General features: G+C 48.7%; 2 protein-coding genes across 5 annotated transcripts in view; both read right to left on the reverse strand.

The window, feature by feature from the left end:
- LOC119958389 (cohesin subunit SA-2-like) overlaps positions 1–5470 on the reverse strand; it is an 85708-nt gene extending 80238 nt beyond the window's left edge. For 2 of the 3 annotated variants that reach the window (XM_038786887.1, XM_038786885.1), the window contains exons 1-2: positions 5367–5470; positions 2023–2197 (exon numbers count right to left, since the gene is read on the reverse strand). In XM_038786887.1, the coding sequence (XP_038642815.1) occupies positions 2023–2186 (164 nt within the window). In that variant the 5' untranslated portion in view covers positions 2187–2197; positions 5367–5470. Of the gene's footprint in view, positions 1–2022; positions 2198–5256; positions 5284–5366 lie in introns of those variants that run through there. The other variant, XM_038786886.1, reaches the window with a different exon arrangement.
- An 18242-nt stretch (positions 5471–23712) lies between these two features.
- Positions 23713–26963, reverse strand: LOC119958446 (AP-4 complex subunit mu-1-like). Of its 2 annotated transcripts, XM_038786988.1 has the most exons (4): positions 26894–26963; positions 26708–26758; positions 25332–25449; positions 23713–24242 (listed from the first exon to the last, which is right to left on the reverse strand). In XM_038786988.1, exons 1-4 carry the CDS (start codon positions 26932–26934, stop codon positions 24051–24053), a joined length of 402 nt encoding a protein of 133 aa, XP_038642916.1. In that variant the 5' UTR covers positions 26935–26963; the 3' UTR covers positions 23713–24050. The 2 variants fall into 2 exon arrangements, with proteins under 2 accessions (XP_038642916.1, XP_038642917.1); XM_038786989.1 differs by lacking the exon at positions 26708–26758 and having other exon boundaries at positions 26894–26959.
- Positions 26964–27190: the final 227 nt, after the last annotated feature.

A 27190-nucleotide genomic window follows, 5' to 3' on the forward strand; every position in this document is an offset into this window, starting at 1 on the left:
ATTGTGCTATCCACAATGCTACCGTGCTGCCCTTAAGAACAAATTAATCTACACTCCATTATTCTACCGTAATCCATGTACCTATCCAATAGCCGCTTGAAGGTCCCGAATGTTTCTGACTCAACTACTTCCACAGGCAGTGCATTCCATGCCCCCATTACTCTCTGGGTGAAGAACCTACCTCTGACATCCACCCTATATCTTCCACCATTCACCTTAAATTTATGTCCCTTTGTAATGGTTTGTTCCACCCGGGAAAAAGTCTCTGACTGTCTACTCTATCTATTCCCCTGATCATCTTATAAACTTCTATGAACTCCCCCCTCATCCTTCTCCGTTCTAATGAGAAAAGGCTTAGCACCCTCAACCTTTCCTTGTAAGGCCTACTCTCCATTCCAGGCAACATCCTGGTAAATCTCTTTTGCACCTTTTCCAAAGCTTCCATATCCTTCCTAAAATGAGGCGTCCAGAACTGCACACAGTACTCCAAATGTGGCCATACCAAGGTTTTGTACAGCTGCATCATCACCTCACGGCCCTTAAATTCAATCCCTCTGCTAATGAACGCTAGCACACCATAGGCCTTCTTCACAGCTCTATCCACTTGAGTGGCAGCTTTCAACGGTCTAAGAACATAGACCCCAAGATCTCTCTGCTCCTCCACATTGCCAAGAACCCTAACGCTAACCCTGTATTCCGCATTCATATTTGTCCTTCCAAAATGGACAAGTGTTAGACCTGAGAAGTGTTAACTCAAATTTCTTCTGAGTTTTAGTGTATGCAAGTGCCACTAACTCCACATGGTAGATGTCAGCGATGTCAGAGAGTGGGTGGAGCTGAGCTGTGTCAGCTTTTTACTTTTGTTTTAGGCTGTTGCTGCAGGGTGTATTTTAGTTTTGTTTTCAGAGCTGGATAGCTGCAGTCACAGCCAGAAGGGGTATTCGTCTCTCTCTGTAATCTAAAAACGGTAAATCGATCCTTTGAAGATTTAAAACTAATAACTGCTCTCAGTCGTGAATTTAACCTGATGTGCTTCTGTTAAAGGTTTTGGTTTTTAAGTCTTATGGATGCTAAAAGGAAAGCTTAAAGGATTACTTGATGTTATAGTCTTTGGGGGTTGTATTTGAATTAATGGTTGCTAAGATGGTCACTGTATGTTTTTGAAAGGTTCACTTGAGTTCATAGAATACACATTGTTTTGCTTTAAAAAATACTTTTCCATTTCTGCTGTACCACACCTGCAGAGTGGGCCGTTTGCTCCCCATACCACAATCTATTAAAAGTTGTGGGTCAGGTGAACTCCATGATACACTTTGGGGTTCTCTAAACCCTGGCCCTTAACAGGAGAGAGAAGCAGCTGACGTTTTCACTGTGGCTGACTCTTTTGTCAAAGGTGCGTGGGGCGTTAGATCCCGAGGGACAGGATTCGACATTCCCGTTCCAAATGGAGGACAAGGTGCAGAGACCAGGGGGCGGGGTGCTGGGAAAGGTGGGAACTGGTGGGTCACCCACGTTCCCTCTGAAATCACTCGCCGCAGCTGGACACTATTGTTTTGCGATGCATGCCCCAGGAAGACCATATGCATCGCCCCCTGACTACTTACTTTCCCACCTAACCCCGCTGTCGGCAACACGTTTATTTGGTTCCTTCGGCCAAGTCTTTGACTTGGATTGCACATTGTCAAGACCCTCAGCACCGATCGTCGCTCTCTGCTTCCTGATAGATCCACCAATGCTGTTATCCGTGCTATCATGTTAACCCCAGCACCATGTGCTTTCACCCTGTGGCACCTTATCAACTGCCTTTTGGAAATCCAAGTGCAACACATCCACAGATTCCCCTTTAATTTATCCACCTTCTGTGTTACTTCCTCCAAAGACTCTAATACATTATTCTCTGCAGAAATGATTAACTTGAAACTATTTCTTGTAGGGTGTAAAAGTTGGTTTAATCCTGTGTTAGTAATAGGAGATTGTTTTAACATACCATATACTACTTTCCCAAACACTAACGCTACTTACTCAGTATCCGAATCCTGTCCAACCAGCAATTCCGCCACCTGCTCCCCACGGAAATAGGTTGGGCTGGAATACTGCGATCTCGGGAGTCCGGAACCACTTGACGGAGACGTTGACGCCACCCTCTCAGAGCTGGGGGAGGCTTTCATTGACCTCAGCACCGGCATACTTGCGAAAGCTGGAAAATAAGGAGAAACGCAGATTCACAGATACGGGGATGAGAATGGGAGGTGGTCAGACTCTATGTCTGTCACATCTTGTCCCTCTCTCTCTCCCTTCCACACTCCCCTTCTATGCGTCTCTTGCACTACCCTCTCTTCTTCTCTCCCGTACCATCTGCCTACACCCTCTCCCAGATTGCCAACGCCCTCTCCTCAACTCATCTCCCGCAAGCCCACCTTCCTCTCCCGCCTGCCGACATACTCACCCACGCTCTCTACCTCTCCCCACAACACCCCCCCCCCCCCCCCCCCCCCGGCCAATCCCACCCCTCGCCCCCTCCTTTCCTTCTCTCACCATTCATCGCGCAGCCCCCCTCAATCTCACTCTCCCCACCCCACCTTCTCTCTCCGAGTCTCCTTCTCCCCTCCCCACCCCGTCTCTTTCTCTCTCCCCCCCCCCTCCCAGTCTCTCCCTCTGCTCCCCCGTCTCTCCCTCTGCCCCACCCCTCCCCGTCTCTCCCTCTTCCCCCCCCCTCCCCGGGTCTCTCCTCCCCCACCCGGCTCTCGCTCTCCTCCCCGCCGTCTCTCCCACTCGTCCCCCGCCGTCACTCCCCCTACCCGCCCATCTCTCTCTCTCTCTCCCCCCCAGTCTCTCTCTCTCTCCCCCGTCTCTCCCTCTCCCCCTCCATATTTTTCACTCATTTTCTCCCTCAGTATTTTCCCTCAGTTTCTCTCTCTCAGTATTTTTCCCTCAGTTTCTCTCTCAGTATTTTTCCCTCAGTTTCTCTCTCTCAGTATTTTTCCCTCAGTTTCTCTCTCAGTATTTTTCACTCATTTTCTCCCTCAGTATTTTTCCCTCAGTTTCTCTCTCTCAGTATTTTTCCCTCAGTTTCTCTCTCTCAGTATTTTCCCTCAGTTTCTCTCTCTCAGTATTTTTCCCTCAGTTTCTCTCAGTATTTTTCCCTCAGTTTCTCTCTCAGTATTTTTCCCTCAGTCTCTCTCTCTGTATTTTCCCTCAGTTTCTCTCTCTCTCAGTATTTTCCCTCAGTTTCTCTCTCTCAGTATTTTTCCCTCAGTTTCTCTCTCTCAGTATTTTCCCTCAGTTTCTCTCTCTCAGTATTTTTCCCTCAGTTTCTCTCTCTCAGTATTTTTCCCTCAGTTTCTCTCTCTCTGTATTTTTCCCTCAGTTTCTCTGTGTTTTTCCCTCAGTTTCTCTCTCTCAGTATTTTTCCCTCAGTTTCTCTCTCTCAGTATTTTTCCCTCAGTTTCTCTCTCTCAGTATTTTCCCTCAGTTTCTCTCTCTCAGTATTTTTCCCTCAGTCTCTCTCTCTCAGTATTTTCCCCTCAGTTTCTCTCTCTCAGTATTTTTCCCTCAGTTTCTCTCTCTCAGTATTTTTCCCTCAGTTTCTCTCAGTGTTTTTCCCTCAGTTTCTCTCTCTCTGTATTTTTCCCTCAGTCTCTCTCTCTCAGTATTTTTCCCTGTCTCTCTCTCTCAGTATTTTTCCCTCAGTTTCTCTCTCTCAGTATTTTCCCCTCAGTTTCTCTCTCAGTATTTTTCCCTCAGTTTCTCTCTCTCAGTATTTTTCCCTCAGTCTCTCAGTATTTTCCCTCAGTTTCTCTCTCTCAGTACTTTTCCCTCAGTTTCTCTCTCTCAGTATTTTTCCCTCAGTTTCTCTCTCAGTATTTTTCCCTCAGTCTCTCTCTAAGTATTTTTCCCTCAGTTTCTCTCTCAGTATTTGTCCCTCCGTTTCTCTCTCAGTATTTTTCCCTCAGTCTCTCTCTCAGTATTTTTCCCTCAGTTTCTCTCTCTCAGTATTTTTCCCTCAGTTTCTCTCAGTATTTTTCCCTCAGTCTCTCTCTCTCAGTATTTTTACCTCAGTTTCTCTCTCTCAGTATTTTTCCCTCAGTTTCTCTCTCTCAGTATTTTTCCCTCAGTTTCTCTCTCTCAGTATTTTTCCCTCAGTTTCTCTCTCAGTATTTTTCCCTCAGTCTCTCTCTCTCAGTATTTTTCCCTCAGTTTCTCTCTCAGTATTTTTCCCTCAGTCTCTCTCTCAGTATTTTTCCCTCAGTTTCTCTCAGTATTTTTCCCTCAGTTTCTCTCTCTCAGTATTTTTCCCTCAGTTTCTCTCTCTCAGTATTTTTCCCTCAGTTTCTCTCTCTCAGTATTTTTACCTCAGTTTCTCTCTCTCAGTATTTTCCCCTCAGTTTCTCTCTCACAGTATTTTCCCCTCAGTTTCTCTCTGTATTTTCCCTCAGTTTCTCTCTCTCTCAGTATTTTCCCTCAGTTTCTCTCTCTCAGTATTTTTCCCTCAGTCTCTCTCTCTCTCAGTATTTTTCCCTCAGTTTCTCTCTCAGTATTTTTCCCTCAGTCTCGCTCTCAGTATTTTTCCCTCCGTTTCTCTCTGTATTTTTCCCTCAGTTTCTCTCTCTGTATTTTTCCCTCAGTCTCTCTCAGTATTTTTCCCTCAGTCTCTCTCTCAGTATTTTTCCCTCAGTTTCTCTCTCAGTATTTTTCCCTCAGTTTCTCTCTCAGTATTTTTCCCTCAGTTTCTCTCTCAGTATTTTTCCCTCAGTCTCTCTCTCAGTATTTTTCCCTCAGTTTCTCTCTCTTTCAGTATTTTTCCCTCAGTCTCTCTCTCTCAGTATTTTTCCCCTCAGTTTCTCTCTCAGTATTTTTCCCTCAGTTTCTCTCTCAGTATTTTTCCCTCAGTTTCTCCCTCAGTATTTTTCCCTCAGTTTCTCTCTCAGTATTTTCCCTTAGTTTCTCTCTCTCAGTATTTTTCCCTCAGTTTCTCTCTCTCAGTATTTTCCCTCAGTTTCTCTCTCAGTATTTTTCCCTCAGTTTCTCTCTCTCAGTATTTTCCCTCAGTTTCTCTCTCTCAGTATTTTTCCCTCAGTTTCTCTCTCTCAGTATTTTTCCCTCAGTTTCTCTCTCTCAGTATTTTTCCCTCAGTTTATCTCTCAGTATTTTTCCCTCAGTTTCTCTCTCAGTATTTTACCTCAGTCTCTCTCTCTCAGTATTTTTACCTCAGTTTCTCTCTGTATTTTCCCTAAGTTTCTCTCTCAGTATTTTTACCTCAGTTTCTCTCTCTCAGTATTTTTCCCTCAGTTTCTCTCTCTCAGTATGTTTCCCTCAGTTTCTCTCTCTCAGTATTTTTCCCTCAGTTTCTCTCTCAGTATTTTTACCTGCTTCTCTGCTTCCGATGTTTTTCTCTTTCCCGCGCTCCGAATTTGGCGCCAGATGATCCAACGGCGATGTCACCTCCCCTTGATGCCGGTCCCGCCCTCTGACGCCATCTTTGTGAGGGGCGGTAACTGCACTCGGGCCTGGCCGCCGCCATCTTTGTGAGTGGTCGGCTTCTCTGCTTGGCCCCCGCGTCCGCCGCGGCCGCCGCCATCTTTCTGACTGGCCGGCACTCCGACACTGGGCGGCCTCCGCCATCTTTGTGACTGGCCAGTGCCTCAGGTTCTTGAGGATTGAAATCCTTCACCATCCACTTAGTGCAACCACACTTGAAATTTTTTAAAAATAAATTCAGAGTACCCAATTCATTTTGTTCCAATTAAGGGGCAATTTAGCCTAGTTAATGCACCTAACCTGCACATCTTTGGGTTGTGGGGGCGAAACCCACGCAAACACGGGGAGAATGTGCAAACTCCACACGGACAGTGACCCAGAGCCGGGATCGAACCTTGGACCTCAGCATCGTGGGGCAGCACGGTAGCATTGTGGATAGCACAATCGCTTCACAGCTCCAGGGTCCCAGATTTGATTCCAGCTTGGGTCACTGTCTGTGCGGAGTCTGCACATCCTCCCCGTGTGTGCGTGGGTTTCCTCCGGGTGCTCCGGTTTCCTCCCACAGTCCAAAGATGTGCAGGTTAGGTGGATTGGCCGTGATAAATTGCCCTTAGTGTCCAAAATTGCCCTTAGTGTTGGGTGGGGTTACTGGGTTATGGGGCTAGGGTGGAGTTTTTGACCTTGAGTAGGGTGCTCTTTCCAAGAGCCGGTGCAGACTCGATGGGCTGAATGGCCTCCTTCTGCACTGTAAATTCTATGATCTATGACCCTTGCAATTTTTTTAACAATATTTTTATTGAACATTTTCTAGTCACTGCAAAACAATAAAATAAAACAAATCAAGATGCAAAGATCGATAAGGTCGACCCCACCCCACCCACACCGAGGCACTGGGGGGAGAGGTTGACGTCTACCCCCAACAGCAAATGTCAGCGAGGCGAAGGCTCAGACATCCGCCCCCCGCCTGCAGTTGCGGCACCCCAAATATGGCCACCAGCAAACCATGCTCCAATTCGTGGGCAGCACGGTGGCACAAGTGACTAGCACTGTGGCTTCACCGCGCCAGGGTCCCACGTTCGATTCCCGGCTGGGTCACTGTCTGTGCGGTGTCTGCACGTTCTCCCAGTGTCTGCGTGGGTTTCCTCCGGGCGCTCCGGATTCCTCCCACAGACCAAAGTTGTGCAGGTTAGGGTGGATTGGCCGTGATAAATTGCCCCGTAGTGTCCAAAAAGGTTAGGAGGGGTTATTGGGTTACGGGCATAGGGTGGAAGTGAGGGCTTAAGTGGGTTGGTGCAGACTCGATGGGCCGAATGGCCTCCTTCTGCACTGTGTGTTCTATGTTCTAAATCCATCTGTAGAATCGGGAACACGGTGCCGAAGAAGAGGACCCAAAATCTCTCCAGCTCAGGACATGCCCAGAACATGATTCACCGGGCGCCTCCCACAACGCTCACACTTATCTTCCATCCCCTCAACGAACCGACTCATCCAAGCCCTAGTTAAGTGCACCCGGTGCACCACCTTCAACCGTGTCAGCCCCCACTTCCAGTGGCGGCCATGCTGGTCGCACATTTGGTAGCTGATGTACCATCGATTGCACGCGAGGCGAGTGATTTACCAAAGTCTGGCTTTAATTGACTAGAACACAGCTCTGCGATCGTCTACAGTGGAAAGGGACGATCGTCAGGCGTCTGAGCATTTATACCTCGTTAATAGAGGCGTGGTTAACTCAGCCTCTCGGCCAATCGGTCGAGAGGCACATGACCGACCAGGGCCAATGGTAAGCCGACGTTCTGGCCCAATGGCAGACGAGTATGCAGATCATATCACCACAGTAGCTCCCGCTTGTGGTGGACCTTTCGGACCTTTTTCCCGGCTAACGGGTGGATTGTGTGATTGAAAAAGGTGCAGGAGGGGTGGAGGGAGAGAGTGTCCCACCGGTGCATGGATTTGTGGACCAGAAGTGGTCGAAAAAGAAGGGAGCAGTCGGTGATAGCTGGTGTGGAGCCTGCGACACGTGTGAAGATGGCGGAGGGTCAGGGACCGATCCTACCCTCTCAGTGGTCAACGGAGCAGCTGGTGGGCCTCCTGAACAAGAAGTTCACCCAGCAGAGGAAAGAGAACTTGGAGGACCTGGCCAGGGTGGTGGCCCCGATAAAGGGACCAATCGACTGCATGGAGTCGAGGTTGGAGGCCCGGGCGATCAAGAAGGTGGAGGAGGTGGTGGGGGAGCACAAGGAGCAGTTTGCCTCGATGGCAGCGGAGATGGGGCTGATGCGGGATCAACGGAGGCGGCTGCAGGGGCAAGTGGACGATCTGGAGAATCGGTCGCGTAGGCAGATCTTAAGGATCGTGGGCCTGCCAGAGGGAAGTGAGGTAGCGGACGCCGGCGCGTATGTGGCGCGGGTGTTCGAGAAGCTGCTGGGAGAGGAGGCATTTGCACGGCCCTTGGAAGTGGACCGGGCGCACAGGGCGCTGATGAGGAAGTCACAGGAGAACGAGCCGCAGAGGGCGCTAGTGGTGCGGCTGCACCAATATTTGGATAAAGAGTAGACCTTGAGGGGGGTCAGGCAGACGAGGCTCTGCACCTGGGAAGGTAGTGAGCTGTGCGTTTATCGGGACCTGGGTGCTGAGCTGGCCAAGAGCTGAGCGAGTTTTAATCAGGTAAAGGCCAGCCTCTTTAAGAAGGGGATATAATTTGGAATGTTGTACGTGGTGCGCCTGTGGGTGACCTACAACGGGCGAGAGCTCCTGTAGCCATCTAAGATGGCCACCTGCAAAGGACCATGGGAATTATGGCCAACCCAGGACTCAGACAGATACACAGCCTGTGTGTATCTAAAACACAGGTAACCAGACCTGACCGAAACCCCCGCTCGTTTACATTTCAATGGCCCATTTTCCCAGGACTCCAAACTCCAATCAAGCAACCGGTACAGCCACAGACTGATCGGCGCTACTCCCCTTACTCAGAAAGCACAACTGCCCAGGTCAATGGCCGCTACGGACCCGCCCAGCTACCAAGGCACCCGCCCATTTATTGGCCGAAATCGAAGAGAGTGATCAGAGCCCTGTCGAACTATTGGGCCCAAGGTTAAGGACCGCCCCAAAGAGTGCAAAATCCCGGGGGATAAAAGAGAGCGCAGCCATGTGTTCTGTCTCTTTTGGATCCGGCCTGCGCCAACCCAATTGCAGCAGGAACAGCCAGCCAAGTTCAAGATTAACGATCGCCACCTGACGGATTAGCCCAGCAGAGACAGAGCCAATTTCTTCGAACCAGCCGAGTGGAATCCAGATAAAGGCCGTATCCATTTGCACAGTGCTGGTCGCCCTGAAGTTAAGTATAGGTTATTGTAGCGGATAGGTGCAGTTTAACTCGTAGTAGATATTGTGTTTGCATGTTGAGATAACTCTTGTGTGTGTAATTAAACCACCTTTTGAACTAACTAACTGGTTGTGTGGTCCTTTGATCAATATAAGGGAAAGCTTGTGGTTCACCAAGATAAATAGAAATACCCACAGTATTGGCGATGCTGTTGGGATCAAAACAGAGCAACATTATTGGCATCTCCTGTGGAAAACACCAGCACTCCATTTCGGGACGCCAGAGGAGGTGATGGAGTTTGTCAGAGACAATGAACTGGGCAGGTGAAGGAGGACATCGAACTTTGGGGGAGATGTTCCTTTGTGGTTTGTTTGGGTCACTTTTGCACTGTGTTTGGGGCCATTGTTTTAGTTTTGGGTTTGTTTTTTCTTGATGGTGGAGGGATCTTTTCTGTGTGTTTGGTGGGAGGTTGTTACGGTTGCATTGGGAGGATGGTTGAGTGGGGGGAGGGAGGGGAATCAGTGGGGGGGGGGGTTGGATGCTAGATTCCATGGGCAGGGACTGCCAGGCTAGCTGGGCGGGCTAGTCCATGGAAGCGCAGTGGGGGGTGCGCAGGTGTTGATGAGGGTTAGGGTTATTGGTTTGTGGGGGGGGGGGGGGGAGGGGGAAACCGCTGACAGGGGAGGGGTTTCTAAAAGGTGCCAACTGACTCAAGAACCTCTCCTCTGCTGCCATCAGACATTTGAATGGACCTACCTCGTATTAAGTTGATCTTTCCCCGACACCTTGCTATAACTGTAACATTATATTCTGCAGTCTCTCCAATGTAGTCACCTAAAATGGACACTGGACTAACAAGATGGAGAATTGCTAAGACTGCAGGGAAAAAGCAGTTTAGCCAAGACAGCAGTCTGCAAAGACTGATTAGCATTTTGCAAGCAGCAAAACCAGTTTCTGGCCAGGTGCAAGATCTCAAACCAAAGGTGTTAATAGCAAAACGCTTTGCATACTAATGAGGCAATCCAGATCTGGGCACACACAATGGCAACATTTGGGTTTTGAATAGATACTTTAAGTGGATGTCCAGACAGAGCGGCACCAGAGGTATCCACCACAAAAGACCATAGAGACCGCCCCCTCCATCGAGGAGAGACCCTCAGATTGGGGAATTAATGAGACATCGATTGAGAATCGATCCAATCAATGCATGGAAGGTAAAGCCCGCCCCAAAAGAGGCACGGACATTGGGGCCCTATAAAGATAGACCCCCACACATGGTCCTGTCTGTTGTTTCATGCTCCGGCTTTGACTTCGACCAAGAACTTCGAATTGTATCCTGACTCCAGCCGTTGAGCACCAGCCGCCGAACCGTAAGTGACAATACGACGCTCGCTACGCGAACCAGGCCCACTAGACCCCCAGCGACCCGCACACTCTCTGAAGGTTGCAGACCAAGATCGGAACGAAAGCCTCGCTCCCTGACCTTGCCTGTTCCTGTTTAGTTAAGTATTCTGATCGCTTAGTTTAGTTATAGCTTAGTCCTTTAGCGTGTGCATGCGTATTTATTATATTTGTATAATAAATATTGATCGTTTGGAACTTACTAATCTGTGTATCGTTTTATTACTTTGAACCTGACCTTGGAATATTTGTAAGGTGTCTAGATACGGCACCTGGCGACTCCCGAGCTGAAAATACATACATAGAGCCTAGCAGTGTTAAGCACACGGCCTTTAAACGGAGGCGTGTTAATACACTCCAATAAACGCGAATTACACTCAAGTAAAACGTGCAACATTTAGTGGCGACTCTGATGGGACCTGCACGCATGTTTTTGTTTGTCAGTTTGTTTGTTTGTTTCAATGTTATTGATTCAGTTGGAGGCTGGACACCTTCTTTTCAGCCGAAAAGATTGTGACCACCTCGCACGCTCTTTAGTTTGTCTGCAGATACCTCTGAGAACTTTCTATGGTGAGCAGCTCACCTTATCAGTTAAAATGTCTGAAGCCCAGCTCATTTTTCAAAAGGAGCATCTTGGCTCCTCCCTTGGTTTTTAGGTGCCCCTCTATTCGGCGAATAGAGGCTGCAAATCCACGGTAAACACATTCTTGCCCGTTTACTCCAGGTTACTCAGGCAGTGGACAAACGGCACTGAGGACCCGCCCTGTCTGAGAACCCACTTTGGTCAGCCAAGCTCGGGTATGGCACAGCACGCCCTACCCGGGGATCCCATTCACATCGTACCCATAGCGGCCCATACGCAACCCATTCGACCTTTCCTTTCAAATTTGTTTTCATTTTTCGTTAGGCAGCCCTTAGGCCGCCATCCCACATGCTATTTACATCCAGGAACATTTGGATGGTAAATGAGCAAAGCCTGCGAGACGGCTCGCAGGAGGAGAGTTGTTAGGTGTATTGTGTTCATTAAATTCGCTTTTGAAAAAAAAAATGAGGGGAGTCACAGGGTGTGACTTGGCCAGTCATTTTAATGGGTCAATTGGAATTAGAGGACAGATACAATAACAAATACGGATATTAAGCTGTATTGACAGATACTGTGCTTGATCCCATAGCTTTCGAAGGACGAAAAAGGGGTCACAGCAAGGATCAGCCGTACAGGAGGAAGAGAAAAAGAACAAAGAGAAGATGATGGAAGCCTACTTATTGCTCTTAAATGTTGTATTTGTTTATGTCCAAGCAAGACACGTTTCCCCCACAACCCCCGCCGTAAATGTTTCACTCACAACAACCCCCCCGTGCTCAGCTTTGATCAGTGAGGTTCAGACCTGGTGCACAAAATTTATGACATGGTACTCCATGTCATATGTGATTGAATCACTGCTAGTGATTGCAATCCTCGTCATCATCGTACAGACCCTCAGGTTGAGGAAGTGGAAGAGGAGAGCCTCCCGTTCCTGCCCCTCAACCGTCTATGGAGTTCAATCTCCTATCTTCGGTTTCCACCAATCCCCCCAGCCCCTCAATGAATAATAAAGCACTGTGTGAATAAAATAAAATATACCCATGTATTATATTGTCCTGAACTCGACTGCCGAGTCAGGAAATGTTATGTAATGTGGTATGAATGGATGAGGTTTAGTCTGTAATGAAATGTTTAAGGTAAGATAAGGATAGTTGTGATAGGTAGAGGTTCCCGGTTTTTTTGGTAATGCATGTCCCCTTTTGACATAGCGCCAAGTAGAGATGTCAGGTAAAAATTTTTCTTCCCATAGTCAAGGACAGAGTAGACGCTCAGGAGCTTGCCGAGGTCAGGGAACACAAAGAAGGCACCCAGAAGCACTCGAAGCAACGTGCATAGGTGATCCTTCACAATATTTTGATTGTGAGGATCACAAGGAGGGAATGTAGCCACCTAAAATGGACACTGGACTAACAAGATGGAGAATTGCTAAGACTGCAGGGAAAAAGCAGTTTAGCCAAGACAGCAGTCTGCAAAGGCTGATTAGCATTTTGCAAGCAGCAAAACCAGTTTCTGGCCAGGTGCAAGATCTCAAACCAAAGGTGTTAATAGCAAAACGCTTTGCATATTAATGAGGCAATCCAGATCTGGGCACACACAATGGCAACATTCAGGTTTGAATAGATACTTTAAGTGGATGTCCAGACAGAGCGGCACCAGAGGTATCCACCACAAAAGACCATAGAGACCGCCCCTCCATCGAGGAGAGACCCTCAGATTGGGGAATTAATGAGACATCGATTGAGAATCGATCCAATCAATGCATGGAAGGTAAAGCCCGCCCCAAAAGAGGCACGGACATTGGGGCCCTATAAAGATAGACCCCCACACATGGTCCTGTCTGTTGTTTCGTGCTCCGGCTTTGACTTCGACCAAGAACTTCGAATTGTATCCTGACTCCAGCCGTTGAGCACCAGCCGCCGAACCGTAAGTGACAATACGACGCTCGCTACGCGAACCAGGCCCACTAGACCCCCAGCGACCCGCACACTCTCTGAAGGTTACAGACCAAGATCGGAACGAAGGCCTCGCTCCCTGACCTTGCCTGTTCCTGTTTAGTTAAGTATTCTGATCGCTTAGTTTAGTTATAGCTTAGTCCTTTAGCGTGTGCATGCGTATTTATTATATTTGTATAATAAATATTGATCGTTTGGAACTTACTAATCGGTGTATCGTTTTATTACTTTGAACCTGACCTTGGAATATTTGTGAGGTGTCTAGATACGGCACCTGGCGACTCCCGAGCTGAAAATACATACATAGAGCCTAGCAGTGTTAAGCACACGGCCTTTAAACGGAGGCGTGTTAATACACTCCAATAAACGCGAATTACACTCAAGTAAAACGTGCAACACCTTCCTTCCCTATGTACGGTATACATTGTTTGTACAGCATGCAAGAAACAATACCTTTCACTGTACGCTAATACATGTGACAATAATAAATCAAATCAAATCAAATTCAACCTATACCCTCAAGTTCTAGACTCCTCTACCTTTGGGGAAAGATGCCTACTATCTACTTTATCTGTGCTCCTCATTATTTTATAGACCTCCATAAGATCACCCCTAAGCCTCCTACACTCCAGGGAAAAAAGTCCCAGCCTATCCAGCCTCTCCTTATAACCCAGACCATCAAGTCCTGGTAGCATCCTCGTAAATCTCTTCTGCACTCTTTCTAGTTTAACAATATCCTTCATATAATAGGGTGACCAAAACTGAACACAGTATTCCATGTGTGGTCTTACCAATGTCTTGTACAACTTCAACAAGACTTCCCAACTGCTGTATTCAATATTCTGACCTATAAAACCCAGCCGCCTTCACCACCCTGTCCACCTGCAGCTCCACCTTCAAGGAGCTCTGAACCTGTACCCCGAGATCTCTTTGTTCTGTAACTCTCCCTAACTCCCTACGATTAACTGAATCTTAACTGAATCAGAAACTGGTCTTGCCCTGATTTGATCTTCCAAAATGCATCACCTCACATTTGTCCAAATCAAACTCCATCTGCCATTCATCGGCTCACTGGCCCAACTAGTCAAGATCCTATTGCAAGGGGCCACATGTGGCGCAATGGTTAGCACTGGGACTACGCCGCTGAGGACCGAGGTTTGAAACCCTGCCCTGGGTCACTATCCGTGTGGAGTTTGCACATTCTCCCCATGTCTGCGTGGGTTTCACTCCCACAACCCAAATATCTGTAAGTTAGGTGGATTGGCCACGCTAAATTGCCCCTTAATTGGGGAAAAAAAATAATTGGCTACTCTAAATTTATTTAAAAATAGATCCTGTTGCAATCTTATATAGCCACGATGCCACCAATCTTGGTGTCATCTGAAAACTTACTAACCATGCCTCCTACATTCTCACACAAATCATCAATATATGTAACAAGTAACAGTGGACCCAGCACCGATCCCTGAGGCACACCGCTGGTCACAGGCCTCCAGTTTGAAAAACAACCCTCCACACCTTCCTTTGGCTTCGGTCGCCAAGCCAATTCTGTATCCAATTGGCTACCCCATCCTGATTCCGTGAGATTTAACCTTTTGCAACAACCTACCATGCAATACCTTGTCAAAGGCCTTGCTAAAGTCCATGTAGACAACGTCGACCTTCTTGGTTACCCCTTCAAAAAACTCAATCAAATTCGTGAGACATGACTTTCCCCTTACAAAGTCTTGCTGACTTTCCCTAATTAGCCCTTGCCTGTCTAAATGCCTGTAGAGCCAGTCCCTCAGAATACCTTCTGTTAGATTCAACAATTATAGAGGGGAGGTTCTTTAAAATATCAGCTAAAATGATTCTTGAAAATTACTGAATTTGTAGAAATATGAGTAAGTTATAATTATTTGAAGACTGTCCATGACTGTCTCAAATGTTACATAAGAACATAAGAACTAGGAGCAGGAGTAGGCCATCTGGCCCCTCGAGCCTGCTCCGCCATTCAATGAGATCATGGCTGATCTTTTGTGGACTCAGCTCCACTTTCCGGCCCGAACACCATAACCCTTAGTCCTTTTATTCTTCAAAAAACTATCTATCTTTACCTTAAAAACATGTAATGAAGGAGCCTCAACTGCTTCACTGGGCAAGGAATTCCATAGATTCACAACCCTTTGGGTGAAGAAGTTCCTCCTAAACTCAGTCCTAAATCTACTTCCCCTTTTTTTGAGGCTATGCCCCCTAGTTCTGCTTTCACCCGCCAGTGGAAACAACCTGCCCGCATCTATCCTATCTATTCCCTTCATAATTTTATATGTTTCTGTAAGGTCCCCCCTCATCCTTCTAAATTCCAACGAGTACAGTCCCAGTCTACTCAACCTCTCCTCATAATCCAACCCTTTCAGCTCTGGGATTAACCCAGTGAATCTCCTCTGCACACCCTCCAGCACCAGTACGTCCTTTCTCAGGTAAGGAGACAAATAATGTACTACAAGTATTGATATGAAGGCACATTCAACAAACTTGAAACAATATGGTAGCTGAGACCAGACATGACGTAGGGAGTTTGAACGTGGGAGAAAAGTCGTGGGGCAGTTAATTAATAAATTTGGAGTAATTGATTAATGTCTAATTGACCAATCACCTGTTAAGTGAGTGACACTTTCCTGAACAAATCTAGGGGGTCTCAGCTGAGAATGAGAACCAATGAAACTAAGAAGGGGCTAAACCCAGATAAGGATTCCCTTAAGAATGTGATCCGTTTAACTGATTAGCAGAGAAATTATAGCCGTTGGAGAATCCTTGAGGCACTGGTAAAAAATACTTTTAAAGGCCTTGTTGAAATGACTTTTAATTTTGTGAATCTGAAGTCACTTCTATCTTGAAGTTTTTTGCTTCCACTCGTTGATATCTCGAGGACATTTCGAGAGACCAGGAAAAAAGTATTTTCCAGTTAATTTCATGTGAATGTACCAAAATGTGTTCTTAAAGAAATAAACATGACTGAAATTCATTCAACTGGACTGACTTATCTATGAGCGAGAGATAAGGCAAATAAAACAATTTACTCACTACAGAAGTAAGGCTAATCGGTCTGTAGTTCCCAGGCTTATACCTACAGTTCTTTTTTAAAATAAATTTAGAATACCCAATTCATTTTCTCCAATTAAGGGGCAATTTAATGTGGCCAATTGACCTGCCCTGCACATCTTTGGGTTGTGGGGGCGAAACCCACGCAGACAGGGGGAGAATGTGCAACTCCACATGGACAGTGACCCAGAGCTGGGATCGAACCTGGGACCTCGGCGCTGTGAGGCAGCAGGGCTAACCCACTGCGCCACCGTGCTGCCTTTACAGTCCTTCTTCAACAAGGGCACAACATTTGCTACCCTCCAATCTTCAGGAACCTCTCTGTCGATGATTTAAATATCTCAGCTAGGGGGGCCGGCAATTTGCCTCCCTCGCCTCCCACAACGTCCTGGGATACATTTAATCAGGTCCCAGGGATTTATCTATCTTGATGCGCTTTAATACTTCCAGCACCTCCTTCTCTGGGGCAACACGGTAGCATTGTGGATAGCACAATCGCTTCACAGCTCCAGGGTCCCAGGTTCGATTCCGGCTTGGGTCACTGTCTGTGCGGAGTCTGCACATCCTCCCCGTGTGTGCGTGGGTTTCCTCCGGGTGCTCCGGTTTCCTCCCACAGTCCAAAGATGTGCAGGTTAGGTGGATTGGCCGTGATAAATTGCCCTTAGTGTCCAAAATTGCCTTAGTGTTGGGTGGGGTTACTCAGTTTGTGGATTGGGTGTTGATCTTGGGTAGGGTGCTCTTTCCAGGAGCCGGTGCAGACTCGATGGGCCGAATGGCCTCCTTCTGCACTGTAAATTCTATGTATCTATGTAAAAATATGTACACTCCTCAAACATCACTTTTTATTTCCCTAACATTCGTGCCCTTCGCAACAGCAAAAACATAGAACATAACAGCGCAGTACAGGCCCTCCAGCCCTCGATGTTGCGCCTATGTCCCCTCGTGCTAGCCATCACCATCCGAGGAAAAAGGCTCTCACTGTCCACCCTATCTAATCCTCTGATCATCTTGAATGCCTCAATTAAGTCACCTCTTAACCTTCTTCTCTCTAACGAAAATAGCCTCAAGTCCCTCAGCCTTCCCTCATAAGATCTTCCCTCCATACCAGGCAACATTCTGGTAAATCTCCTCTGCACCCTTTCCAATGCTTCCACATCCTTCCTATAATGCAGCGACCAGAATTGCACGCAATACTCCAAATGCGGCCGCACCAGAGTTTTGTACAGCTGCAACATGACCTCATGGCTCCGAAACTCAATCCCTCTACCAATAAAAGCTAACACACCGTACGCCTTCTTAACAACCCTCTCAACCTGGGTGGCAGCTTTCAGGGATCTATGTACATGGACACCAAGATCTCTCTGCTCATCTACACTACCAAGAATCTCACCATTAGCCCAGTACTCTGTCTTCCTGTTATTCCTTCCAAAATGAATCACCTCACACTTTTCTGTATTAAACTCCATTTGCCACCTCTCAGCCCAGAAAAAAAAAACTGACAAGAAATATTCATTTAGGACCTCTCCTATCCCTTGTGGATCTGCACATAGATGATCTTGTTTATCCTTAAGAGGCCCTCTCTCCCTAGTCACCCTTTATGTATCTGTAAAAGCAAGACAATCTCATGTCCCCTTTTTGCCCTCCTGATTTCTCTCTCAACTCTACTCCGACAAGCTCGATACCCTTCAAGGGATCCACTTGATCCCAGCTGCCTATGCAGGTCAGATGCCTCCTACCTTTTGACCGTGGCCTCAATATCCCGAGTCATCCAGGATTCCATCCTTCTCCCAGCCTTACCCTTCACTCTAACGTGCTCACCCTGAAGGTTATGGGGAGATCTGATCAGGATATTAACAGGCAAAGTCAAGGTAGATAAACTGTTTCCACTGGTTGGAGATTCTAGAACTAGAGGACGTGGTCTGAGAAATGAGGGCCAGAATTGGTATCGGGAAGAATCTCTTCCACAAACAGCAATTGATGCTAGATCTGTTGTTAATTTTAAATCTGAGATAGATTAATCTTTGTTCAGCAAAGGTATAAAGGGATCTGGGCCAAAGGTAGGTATATGCAGTTTCTTTCCAATTAAGGGGCAATTTAGCATGGCCAATCCACCTACCCTGCACATCTTTGGGTTGTGGGAGTGAGACCTACGCAGGCAGAGGGGGGGAATGTGCAAACTCCACACGGACAGTGACCCAGAGCCGGGATTGAACCCAGGTCCTCGGCACCGTGAGGCAGCAGTGCTAACCACTGACCTCCTCCTGTTCCTATGTACTGAGGAAGCGCTCCGTCCTGGGGAATCTCCTCTGCACCCTCTCCAGTGCAATCACATCCTTCCTGCAGTGTGGTGACCAGAACTGCACACAGTACTCCAGCTGTGGCCTAACCAGCGTTTTATACAGCTCCATCATAACCTCCCCGCTCTTATAGTCTATGCCTCGGCTAATGAAGGAAACTGGATGAGAAATTTCAGACGCCTCCTCCAGCGTGGCCTGGGATCTTCCCTCGACATGGCAGTCAGCAAGCGGAGGTGTTGATGAGGCTGACGATGACTGACCCTGCCTCACCACTACCCCTCGAGTATCTCTGTGCTCTCTGTCTTGACATCCAGTAACTTCATTGCAGTGTTAACGTAAGTCTACTTGTGACAACAAAGATTATTTATTATTATCTAATCCTCTTGCTGAAGTGCTAAGTGTGGAGAGTATTTCAGTGAACAGGGATATTTACTGACTGATCTCTGATGTGGCTGCTTGCCATGGCAACGTCTGCCTTTTAGTGTTCGTCATTTGGCGAGGACTCTTCAATGTCCTTTTAAAAGTCTCACCGCTCCTGGTTTCTCTGGGGCACAGCCACGCGGACATACGAATCCGGAGCAGGAGTGGACTCGGCCCCTCACGTCTCCTCCACGTTCGGCCTAACCCCCGATCACTTTACATTCTTGACGAACGAGGGAGTTCGTCCACCTCTGCCTCACGTCCAACCACCCTGCCTCTCCCCTGAAGAGAGCTCCGCCATCAGATCTGTCTGAAACGAGCGACCCCCTTATTGTCACCCTCCTTCTGGTCACTCTCCCGTAAAAGGGGGGGAACATCCTTTCAATATCTACCCTCTTGGATCTCGAACGCTGAAATAGAATCGTACGGACTATAATCTATTCCCGGACTACTACGACCCCCCCCCCCCCCCCCCCCCCCCCACCACAACCCCCGCTGCTGCCAGACCCGAACGCTGATATTTCTCAGTGTTTTGTGTCATTCGAACTTGTTGAAGAAATTATAAGTCAGCACTTTGAGTTTTCGCCAAAGGTCCTTTATTAACACGAAGTTCGTGGGGGGATTAGAGAGACCACAGTCATTCCAAATGTCCCCACTTTACAAAAGTAAGGCAAACAATTTATATGATCCTGTAAGCAATATCTTGGACAAAAGGCATTCTTTCGATTTGCAAAAAGACTGAAAAGCGAGCAGGCTGAAGTTAAGAGTTTAATTAAAAAAATTTTTTTTAGAGTACCCAATTAATTTTTTCCAATTAAGGGGCAATTTAGCGTGTTCAATCCACCGACCCTGCACATCTTTGGGTTGTGAGGGCGAAACCCACACAAACACGGGGAGAATGTGCAAACTCCACACGGACAGGGACCCAGAGCCGGGATCGAACCTGGGACCTCGGTGCTGTGAGGCAGCAGGGCTAACCCACTGCGCCACCGTGCTGCCCTTAGTTAGAGTTTAATAACAGGCCTCGAGTTCCTCACCTAACAAAAATAATAATTGTCTGCTGTCAGCAAAACAATGTGCAGCTGTACGGTTGTTCACATTGTATGACCTTCTGACTGTTTCATACGGAACTTCTTGACTAAAAATAAGGCTAAACATCCATCATGCTTTGCCAAGTGCCTATTTCCATGAAATATAGTCAAGCAGCTGGTTAAAATGAATACAGAGTATTAAGGCAACTAATCCACTAACTAAAGTCCCTTCTACAGAACTTTAATTTGATTGACTCTGTCTAGTAAAGCTGCATCATTGCATCACACTCACCCCCTGGCTGAAGGGTAGTATCAGGATCCTGGACAGAAACCCCAAGATTTTATTGTAATTTTGCAAGAGGGTGAGGAAAGGATTCCTTGCTTCAGGCGGGATTTCACACAAAACAGGGATGCGGTTCATTAAAACAAACTTTATTACTGACACAGGATCAAAACATCTTTAACATCACACAAGAAAATAGCTTACAATGACCCCCGACTGCTCTCTTTATTCCCATTCAAACAACAAAACCATTTCCGCTCTCAATCCACTTTCAAATGCAATTAGCAGACTCAGGCTCACTTTGTTCTTTGAGACATTCTTTAAAGAAAAGTCCTGAATCCTGTTCAGAACCATGCAGAAACTCTGGCTGTTTCTTCAGAAGCTGCTTACCAGCTTGTTTCAGCTCATCTTCCAAACAGACAATTCTGAACTGTTGGGAAAGAAATTGCTGATCTGTCTACAGACATCTGTACAACTGAGCTGTACTGAGAGCAGATTCTTGACTTCTGCTCACATCTCCATCGAAAACTCAACAAACTGCTTTTCTGCAAAATGCCTAATACCCTAGCTCCTCCCAGTAATTACATAATTTTACCAAACTGAAATCTAATTAACTCCACGGGGAATCCCCTTTAATCCAAACAAAATTCATCACAAGTCTCCGACACCAGCTGGACAACTTCCCTGTCTCTCCGAGTGCGTGAACCAACACAGGAGGCTGTGAATATCATTGCCACATGGAAGGAGGAGGGCGGCACGGTGGTTAGCACTGTGGCTTCACAGCGGCAGGGTCCCAGGTTCGATTCCCAGTTTGGGTCACTGTCTGTGCAGAGTCTGCACGTTCTCCCCGTGTCTGCGTGGGTTTTCTCCAGGTGCTCCGGTTTCCTCCCACAAGTCCCGAAAGACGTGCTATTAGGTGAATTGGACATTCTGAATTCTCCCTCTGTGTACCCGAACAGGCGCCGGAATGTGGCAACGAGGGGATTTTCACAGTAACTTAATTGCACTGTTAATGCGAGCCTCCTTGTGACAATAAAGATTATTAAAAAAAGGGGTAGAGTGGGTGAGGGTGGAGGAGGAATCTTCTAAGGAATTTAGTTTGAGGGCTATGGTAGCGGCATCGTTGCCAATGGCTCCGAGTAGGTATTCAGGGAGCCCAGTGGTGCAGGCCACGGTGAAGATATGGAATCAGCTGAGGAGGCATTTTAGGGTGGAAGGGATGTCGGTGCTAACGCCACTGTGCGAGAATCATAAGTTTGAGCCCGGGGGGGGGGAGATGGATAGTGTATACAGGAGGTGGAGGGAAGTGGGGCTGGTCAAGGTGAGGGATCTGTATTTGGAGGAAGGGTTCGCCAGTCTGGAGGAGCTAAGGGAGAGGATAGAGCTGCCGAGGGGGAGTGAATTCAGGTATCTACAGGTTAGGGACTTTGCACGAAAGGTCTGGAGGGGGTTCCCTAGATTGCCGGGATACACCCTGCTGGAGCGACTGCTGCTTCCGGATGTGGAAGGGGAGGGAAGAATTGGGGATATGTATAAGTGGCTGGGGGAGCAGGGAGATGAGCGGTTGATGAAGATCAAGGAGAAATGGGAAGCAGAGTTGGGAATGGAGTGTGGAGTGAGGCACTGCGAAGGGTAAACGGGACCTCCTCTTGTGCAAGGATGAGCCTGATACAGTTTAAGGTGGTGCACAGGGTCATACGACTCGGGTGAGAGTGAGTGGGTTCTTTCAGGGGGTAGCAGATGAGTGTGAGAGGTGTGGGCGGGGGCCAGCGAATCACGCAAACATGTTTTGGGGTTGCGGAAAGTTGGGAAGATTCTGGGCGGGAGTGTTCGTAGTCTTAGCCAGGATAGTGGAGGAGGAGGTGGACCCGGACCTTATGGCGATATTTGGGGTTTCAGAGAAGCCGGAGCTCATGGAGAGGAGGACGGCTGATGTTGTGGCCTTCGCCTCTCTGATTGCACGGCGGCGAATTTTGCTGGAGTGGCGGTCGGCATCGCCACCGGGGGTAGCAGCATGGCTGGGTGAGGTTAGAGAAGATAAAGTATAAGTTAAGGGGCTGAGCAGGGGAGTTTGAGAAAAGGTGGGGGATGTTTGTGACCGTGTTTGAGGGGTTGTTCGTCGCCGGGAAAGGGGGGGGATGAAGAGTTGAAAAGGTGGGAAAATCTGTACAGACTGTAGAGTTGATTGCTGGGAAGTGTGTTTCCTGGGGTGTTTCTGTGTTGTTACCTGTTTTGATACATGTTGGTAATAAAATACATTTAAAAAATACGCTTGCCACGTCACTCTCTCGGGCTTTCCACCAGAGAAACTGTTTTAATGTGAGTAATTACAGGAGGAGGGCGGAGGTTTAGGCTTCTGATGTACTGGGCAATGGTGAGACCACAGCTGGAGAATCGGTCTCCTGGTTTAAAGAACGATGTCAATGTGTTGGCAGCAGTTCAGAGAATGTATATCAGACTAATACCAGCAATGGGCGGGTTGTCTTGGGAGGAGAGGTTGAGTTTAGAAGAGTGAGAGGCAACTTGATGGAAACTTTTACAATCACTCTGAGGGGGTGTTGACAGGGTGGATGTGAAGGGGATGTTTCCTCTTGTGGGAGAATCTAGAACCTGGGGGGGGTGGAAATATTTTCGCTCAGAGGGCGGAGTCTCTGGAATTATCTTTTCCTCAAAAGGCGACGGGAGCAGAATCTTTGGATATTTTTAAGGCTGAGCTGGATAGAATCCCGATTAACGAGGGGGTGAGAAGGTTATGTGGGGTTGAAGTTTCAACAAATCAGCCAAGTTGGTATTGAATGGCAGAACAGACACGAGGGGCCGAGTGGCCTCCTTCTAATGTACAAGGTGATCCCAGCACCGGGTCAACCACCCCGTATGCCTGGCGGCCATGGTCGGTGAGCACTTTCACTTTATCTCGGCACCTCCCCTCCCGGCGATTCGCTGACTGCGGGTTGAGACCCTTCACTCCCATTATCACAATTCCAAAACTTTCCCAGCCGGGAGGAACCTCAGCTTGTTATAATGATGTAATTAATGGGAGGAGCCTCAGCTTGGTGCGATGATGTAATTAATGGGAGGAGCCTCAGCTTGGTGCGATGATGTAATTAATGGGAGGAGCCTCAGCTTGGTGCGATGATGTAATTAATGGGAGGAGCCTCAGCTTGGTGCGATGATGTAGTTAATGGGAGGAGCCTCAGCTTGGTGCAATGATGTAGTCAATGGGAGGAGCCTCAGCTTGGTGTGATGATGTAATTAATGGGAGGAGCCTCAGCTTGGTGTGATGATGTTATTAATAGGAGGAGCCTCAGCTTTGTGCGATGATGTAATTAATGGGAGGAGCCTCAGCTTGGTGTGATGATGTCATTAATAGGAGGAGCCTCAGCTTGGTACGTCATTAATGGGAGGAGCCTCAGCTTGGTACAATGATGTCATTAATGGGAGGAGCCTCAGCTTGGTACGTCATTAATGGGAGGAGCATCAGCTTGTTATGATGTCATTAATGGGAGGAGCTTCAGCTGGGTATGATGATGTCATTAATGGGAGGAGCCTCAGCTTGGTACAAACCCCTCCGCAGGATTTAACTTCAATTAATTCATCAATTTAAAAAAATAATTCTGGAAATGAAAGCTAGTCTCAGAAATAGAAACCGTAAAACCCACCTGGTTCCCTAATGTCCTTTAGGGAAGGAAATCTGCCACCCTGACCCAGTCTGGCCTACATCTGACCCCTGACCCACAGCAACATGGCCGACTCTTTCCTGCCCTCAAGGCCAATAGGGGAAGGGTAATAAATGTTGCCAGAGGCCGTATTGACAACAACGTGAAAGAATGTTTGTTTAAACTCTCGACACGCACCCTGCTGTCCATTTTGTTGAAGGTTTTTATTGATATATTTTGATAATGGAAATGGAGTCACCCCTGAACCGCTCTTAATAGTCACAGTGGAGTTAACATACAGATCAGCCTTAATCTGAGTCAAGGGCAGAGCAGACTGGAGGGGGGGGGGGGGGGCAGGGGGATGGGAGTTGAAGGGCTTCCCCACGTTGCCAAGTCCGTGTACCATGACCGGGTTCCTGTGACTGGGTGCTGTGACCCTGTCTTCGACCCCGGGGTAATCTTCACCCGGACTGGTTCGTGGCGGGCCGCCGCGGTTCCCGGCCACGGGCTGCGTTGACGCAAAGCTGGCGCCCGCCGCGGTCTTCAGATGCGGACGACGTAGGAGTCGCTGTGCGTGACGTACCGCACCCAGCGGTGAGGCAGCGGAGAATGCTGGGTGGAGACGCGCAGGAAGCGGACCAGCAGCCCCGAGCAGGTGGTCATGGGCAGCTCGAACTGCATGCAGACTGGTCCCAGCTCCAGCAGGGACGAGGCATTCAGTCCGGGGACATCCAGCTGGAAGGGAGACGGCGACACGTTAACGTCCCGCCCACATCCCAGCAACAGGACGAGGCCCACCCCAACTCCCTGCATCATCCCCCCAAACATATCGGTGTGTAACACAATGATTCCTGTACCCTGAGTGTGCGAGAACAGCCAAATTTCTCCTGGGCACTCAGCTCCCACCATTTAAATTTCTTATTCTGCCAAGAATATCCCCCCCCAGCCCAAGTAATCCTCAACTCCCATCCCAGAAAATGTTTAACAAGGCCAATCTATCACGGCCTCCTTCACCTTTGTATTCACTGAGAGCTGTTGTCCCAATAACATAGAACAGTACAGCACAGAACAGGCCCTTCGGCCCTCGATGTTGTGCCGAGCAATGATCACCCTACTCAAACCCACGTATCCACCCTATACCCGTAACCCAACAACCCCCCCTTAACCTTACTTTTTAGGACACCACGGGCAATTTAACACGGCCAATCCACCTAACCCGCACATCTTTGGACTGTGGGAGGAAACCGGAGCACCCGGAGGAAACCCACGCACACACGGGGAGGACGTGCAGACTCCGCACAGACAGTGACCCAAGCCGGAATCGAACCTGGGACCCTGGAGCTGTGAAGCATTTATGCTAACCACCATGCTACCGTGCTGCCCCAAATAACACATTCTCCTTATCTGTATCTTTCTTATCTTTTTGCCACCATTAGCACCTTCTTTAGTCCTTAATACTGTCTCTATAGTATGTCCGTGACATCTTTCTCGATCTCCTATTCCTCTCCCCCTTCCTTCTCCAACTATATAATCGATCACATTAGGGATTCAAAACGTTAATTGTTTCTCTGCTGCCAGACCCCTGAGTTTATCCAGCATTTTCTCCTTTCTCAAATTTTTTTTACTGTCAATCGCCGGCAGTGTCTCCTCCCGGCCCACCTCCCCCACCCCGCTGTTCCCCGATCCAGCTGAATTCACCCCAGCAGCACTCACTCCGACCAGCTCATTCACATTGTCAACGCTTCGCCCCCAATCTCACTGACCCCAGTCCTCTGCCGCCTGTCACCGCGGCGCCGCCCCCCCCCCGACGGGGACCACTCTCACCTTGAACAGGGCAGAGAGCTGAGAGCCTCCGTGGAATCGCGGGATCACCCAGTGCACAGACCGAGTGTTGGCGTCCAGCTCGGCACTCTGATCCGGACTGCTCAGTTCCTGGGACAGGCTGGGGGAAAAATGGACAATTAGCGACAGTCAACACACAAACTCTTAGGCGAACAAGACTGGATCCCAATCAGGGATCGACCCGGCCCCAGACTGGATCCTGACAGTGCGGCACTCCCTCAGTACTGACCCTCTGACAGTGCGGCACTCCCTCAGTACTGGCCCTCTGACAGTGCAGCACTCCCTCAGTACTGACCCTCTGACAGTGCAGCACTCCCTCAGTACTGACCCTCTGACAGTGCAGCATTCCCACAGTACTGACCCTCTGACAGTGCGGCACTCCCTCAGTACTGACCCTCTGACAGTGCGGCACTCCCTCAGTACTGACTCTCTGACAGTGCGGCACTCCCTCAGTACTGACCCTCTGACAGTGCGGCGCTCCCTCAGTACTGACCCTCTGACAGTGCAGCACTCCCTCGGTACTGACCCTCTGACAGTGCGGCATTCCCTCAGTACTGACCCTCTGACAGTGCGGCAATCCCTCAGTACTGACCCTCTGACAGTGCGGCACTCTCTCAGTACTGACTCTCTGACAGTGCAGCATTCCCTCAGTACTGACTCTCTGACAGTACGTCACTCCCTCAGTACTGACTCTCTGACAGTGCGGCGCTCCCTCAGTACTGCCCCTCTGACAGTGCGGCGCTCCCTCAGTACTGACCCTCTGATAGTGCGGCGCTCCCTCAGTACTGACCCTCTGACAGTGCGGCGCTCCCTCAGTACTGACCCTCTGACAGTGCGGCACTCCCTCAGTACTGACCCTCTGACAGTGCAGTGCTCCCTCAGTACTGACCCTCTGACAGTGCGGCACTCCCTCAGTACTGACTCTCTGACAGTGCGGCATTCCCTCAGTACTGACTCTCTGACAGTACGTCACTCCCTCAGTACTGACCCTCTGACAGTGCGATGCTCCCTCAGTACTGACCCTCTGACAGTGCGGCGCGCCCTCAGTACTGACTCTCTGACAGTGCGGAGCTCCCTCAGTACTGACCCTCTGACATTGCAGCACTCCCTCAGTACTGACCCTCTGACAGTGCGGCACTCCCTCAGTACTGACTCTCTGACAGTGCGGCGCTTCCTCAGCACCCACCCTAACAGCACTGAGGATGTACCTACACCACAGCGGCTCAAGAAGGCGTCTCATCACCCAGGGGCAATTCGGGATGAGCATCAAATGCTGTGTTTATCAGCGACTCCCACATCCTGTGTAAATTGTACAATTGACCAAGATATGCTAACTGAGTAAAGATGTACTTTCTAACCTGGTTGTTGCCTTGGGCACGGGGACATGCACAGTGACGTTCAAAGCCTGACTATAATCAAAAGAAAAAACAGTTTAGTGACACAGACAAGGATAAACTTCAGTCTTCGATCAGTCAGCCCCCAGCGTGTTGGTGCTGACATTTCGTGTTCCTGCCCGGGGGCCCGATTGGAGATCATCTACTCACCTCTTAGGAGGCAAATCGCAGCGGAGCTTGAGATAGACCATGAGCCGACTGTAAGACAGAGAGTGAGCGACACGTGTGAGAGAGATCAAACTGAGATAGACCCCAGCCCAGTGCAGAGGGAGATCCCAGCCCAGTGCAGTGAGGGGAATCCCAGCCCAGTGCAGTGAGGGGGATCCCAGCCCAGTGCAGTGAGGGAGATCCCAGCCCAGTTCAGTGAGAGATCCCAGCCCAGTGCAGTGAGGGAGATCCCAGCCCAGTGCAGTGAGTGAGATCCCAGCCCAGTGCAGTGAGGGAGAT

This window comes from Scyliorhinus canicula, chromosome 29 (assembly GCF_902713615.1).
Source record: "Scyliorhinus canicula chromosome 29, sScyCan1.1, whole genome shotgun sequence".
Classification (NCBI taxonomy): Eukaryota; Metazoa; Chordata; class Chondrichthyes; order Carcharhiniformes; family Scyliorhinidae; genus Scyliorhinus; species Scyliorhinus canicula.

Excerpts from the sequence above, each read along its gene's own strand:
- LOC119958446 (XM_038786988.1), bottom strand. The coding sequence starts at position 26,934 with ATGGTCTATCTCAAGCTCCGCTGCGATTTGCCTCCTAAGAG. Across the intron at positions 26,759-26,893 it reads TGCGATTTGCCTCCTAAGAG|TCAGGCTTTGAACGTCACTG; the intron begins GTGAGTAGATGA and ends TTTTGATTATAG. Across the intron at positions 25,450-26,707 it reads GTGCCCAAGGCAACAACCAG|CCTGTCCCAGGAACTGAGCA; the intron begins GTTAGAAAGTAC and ends TTTTTCCCCCAG.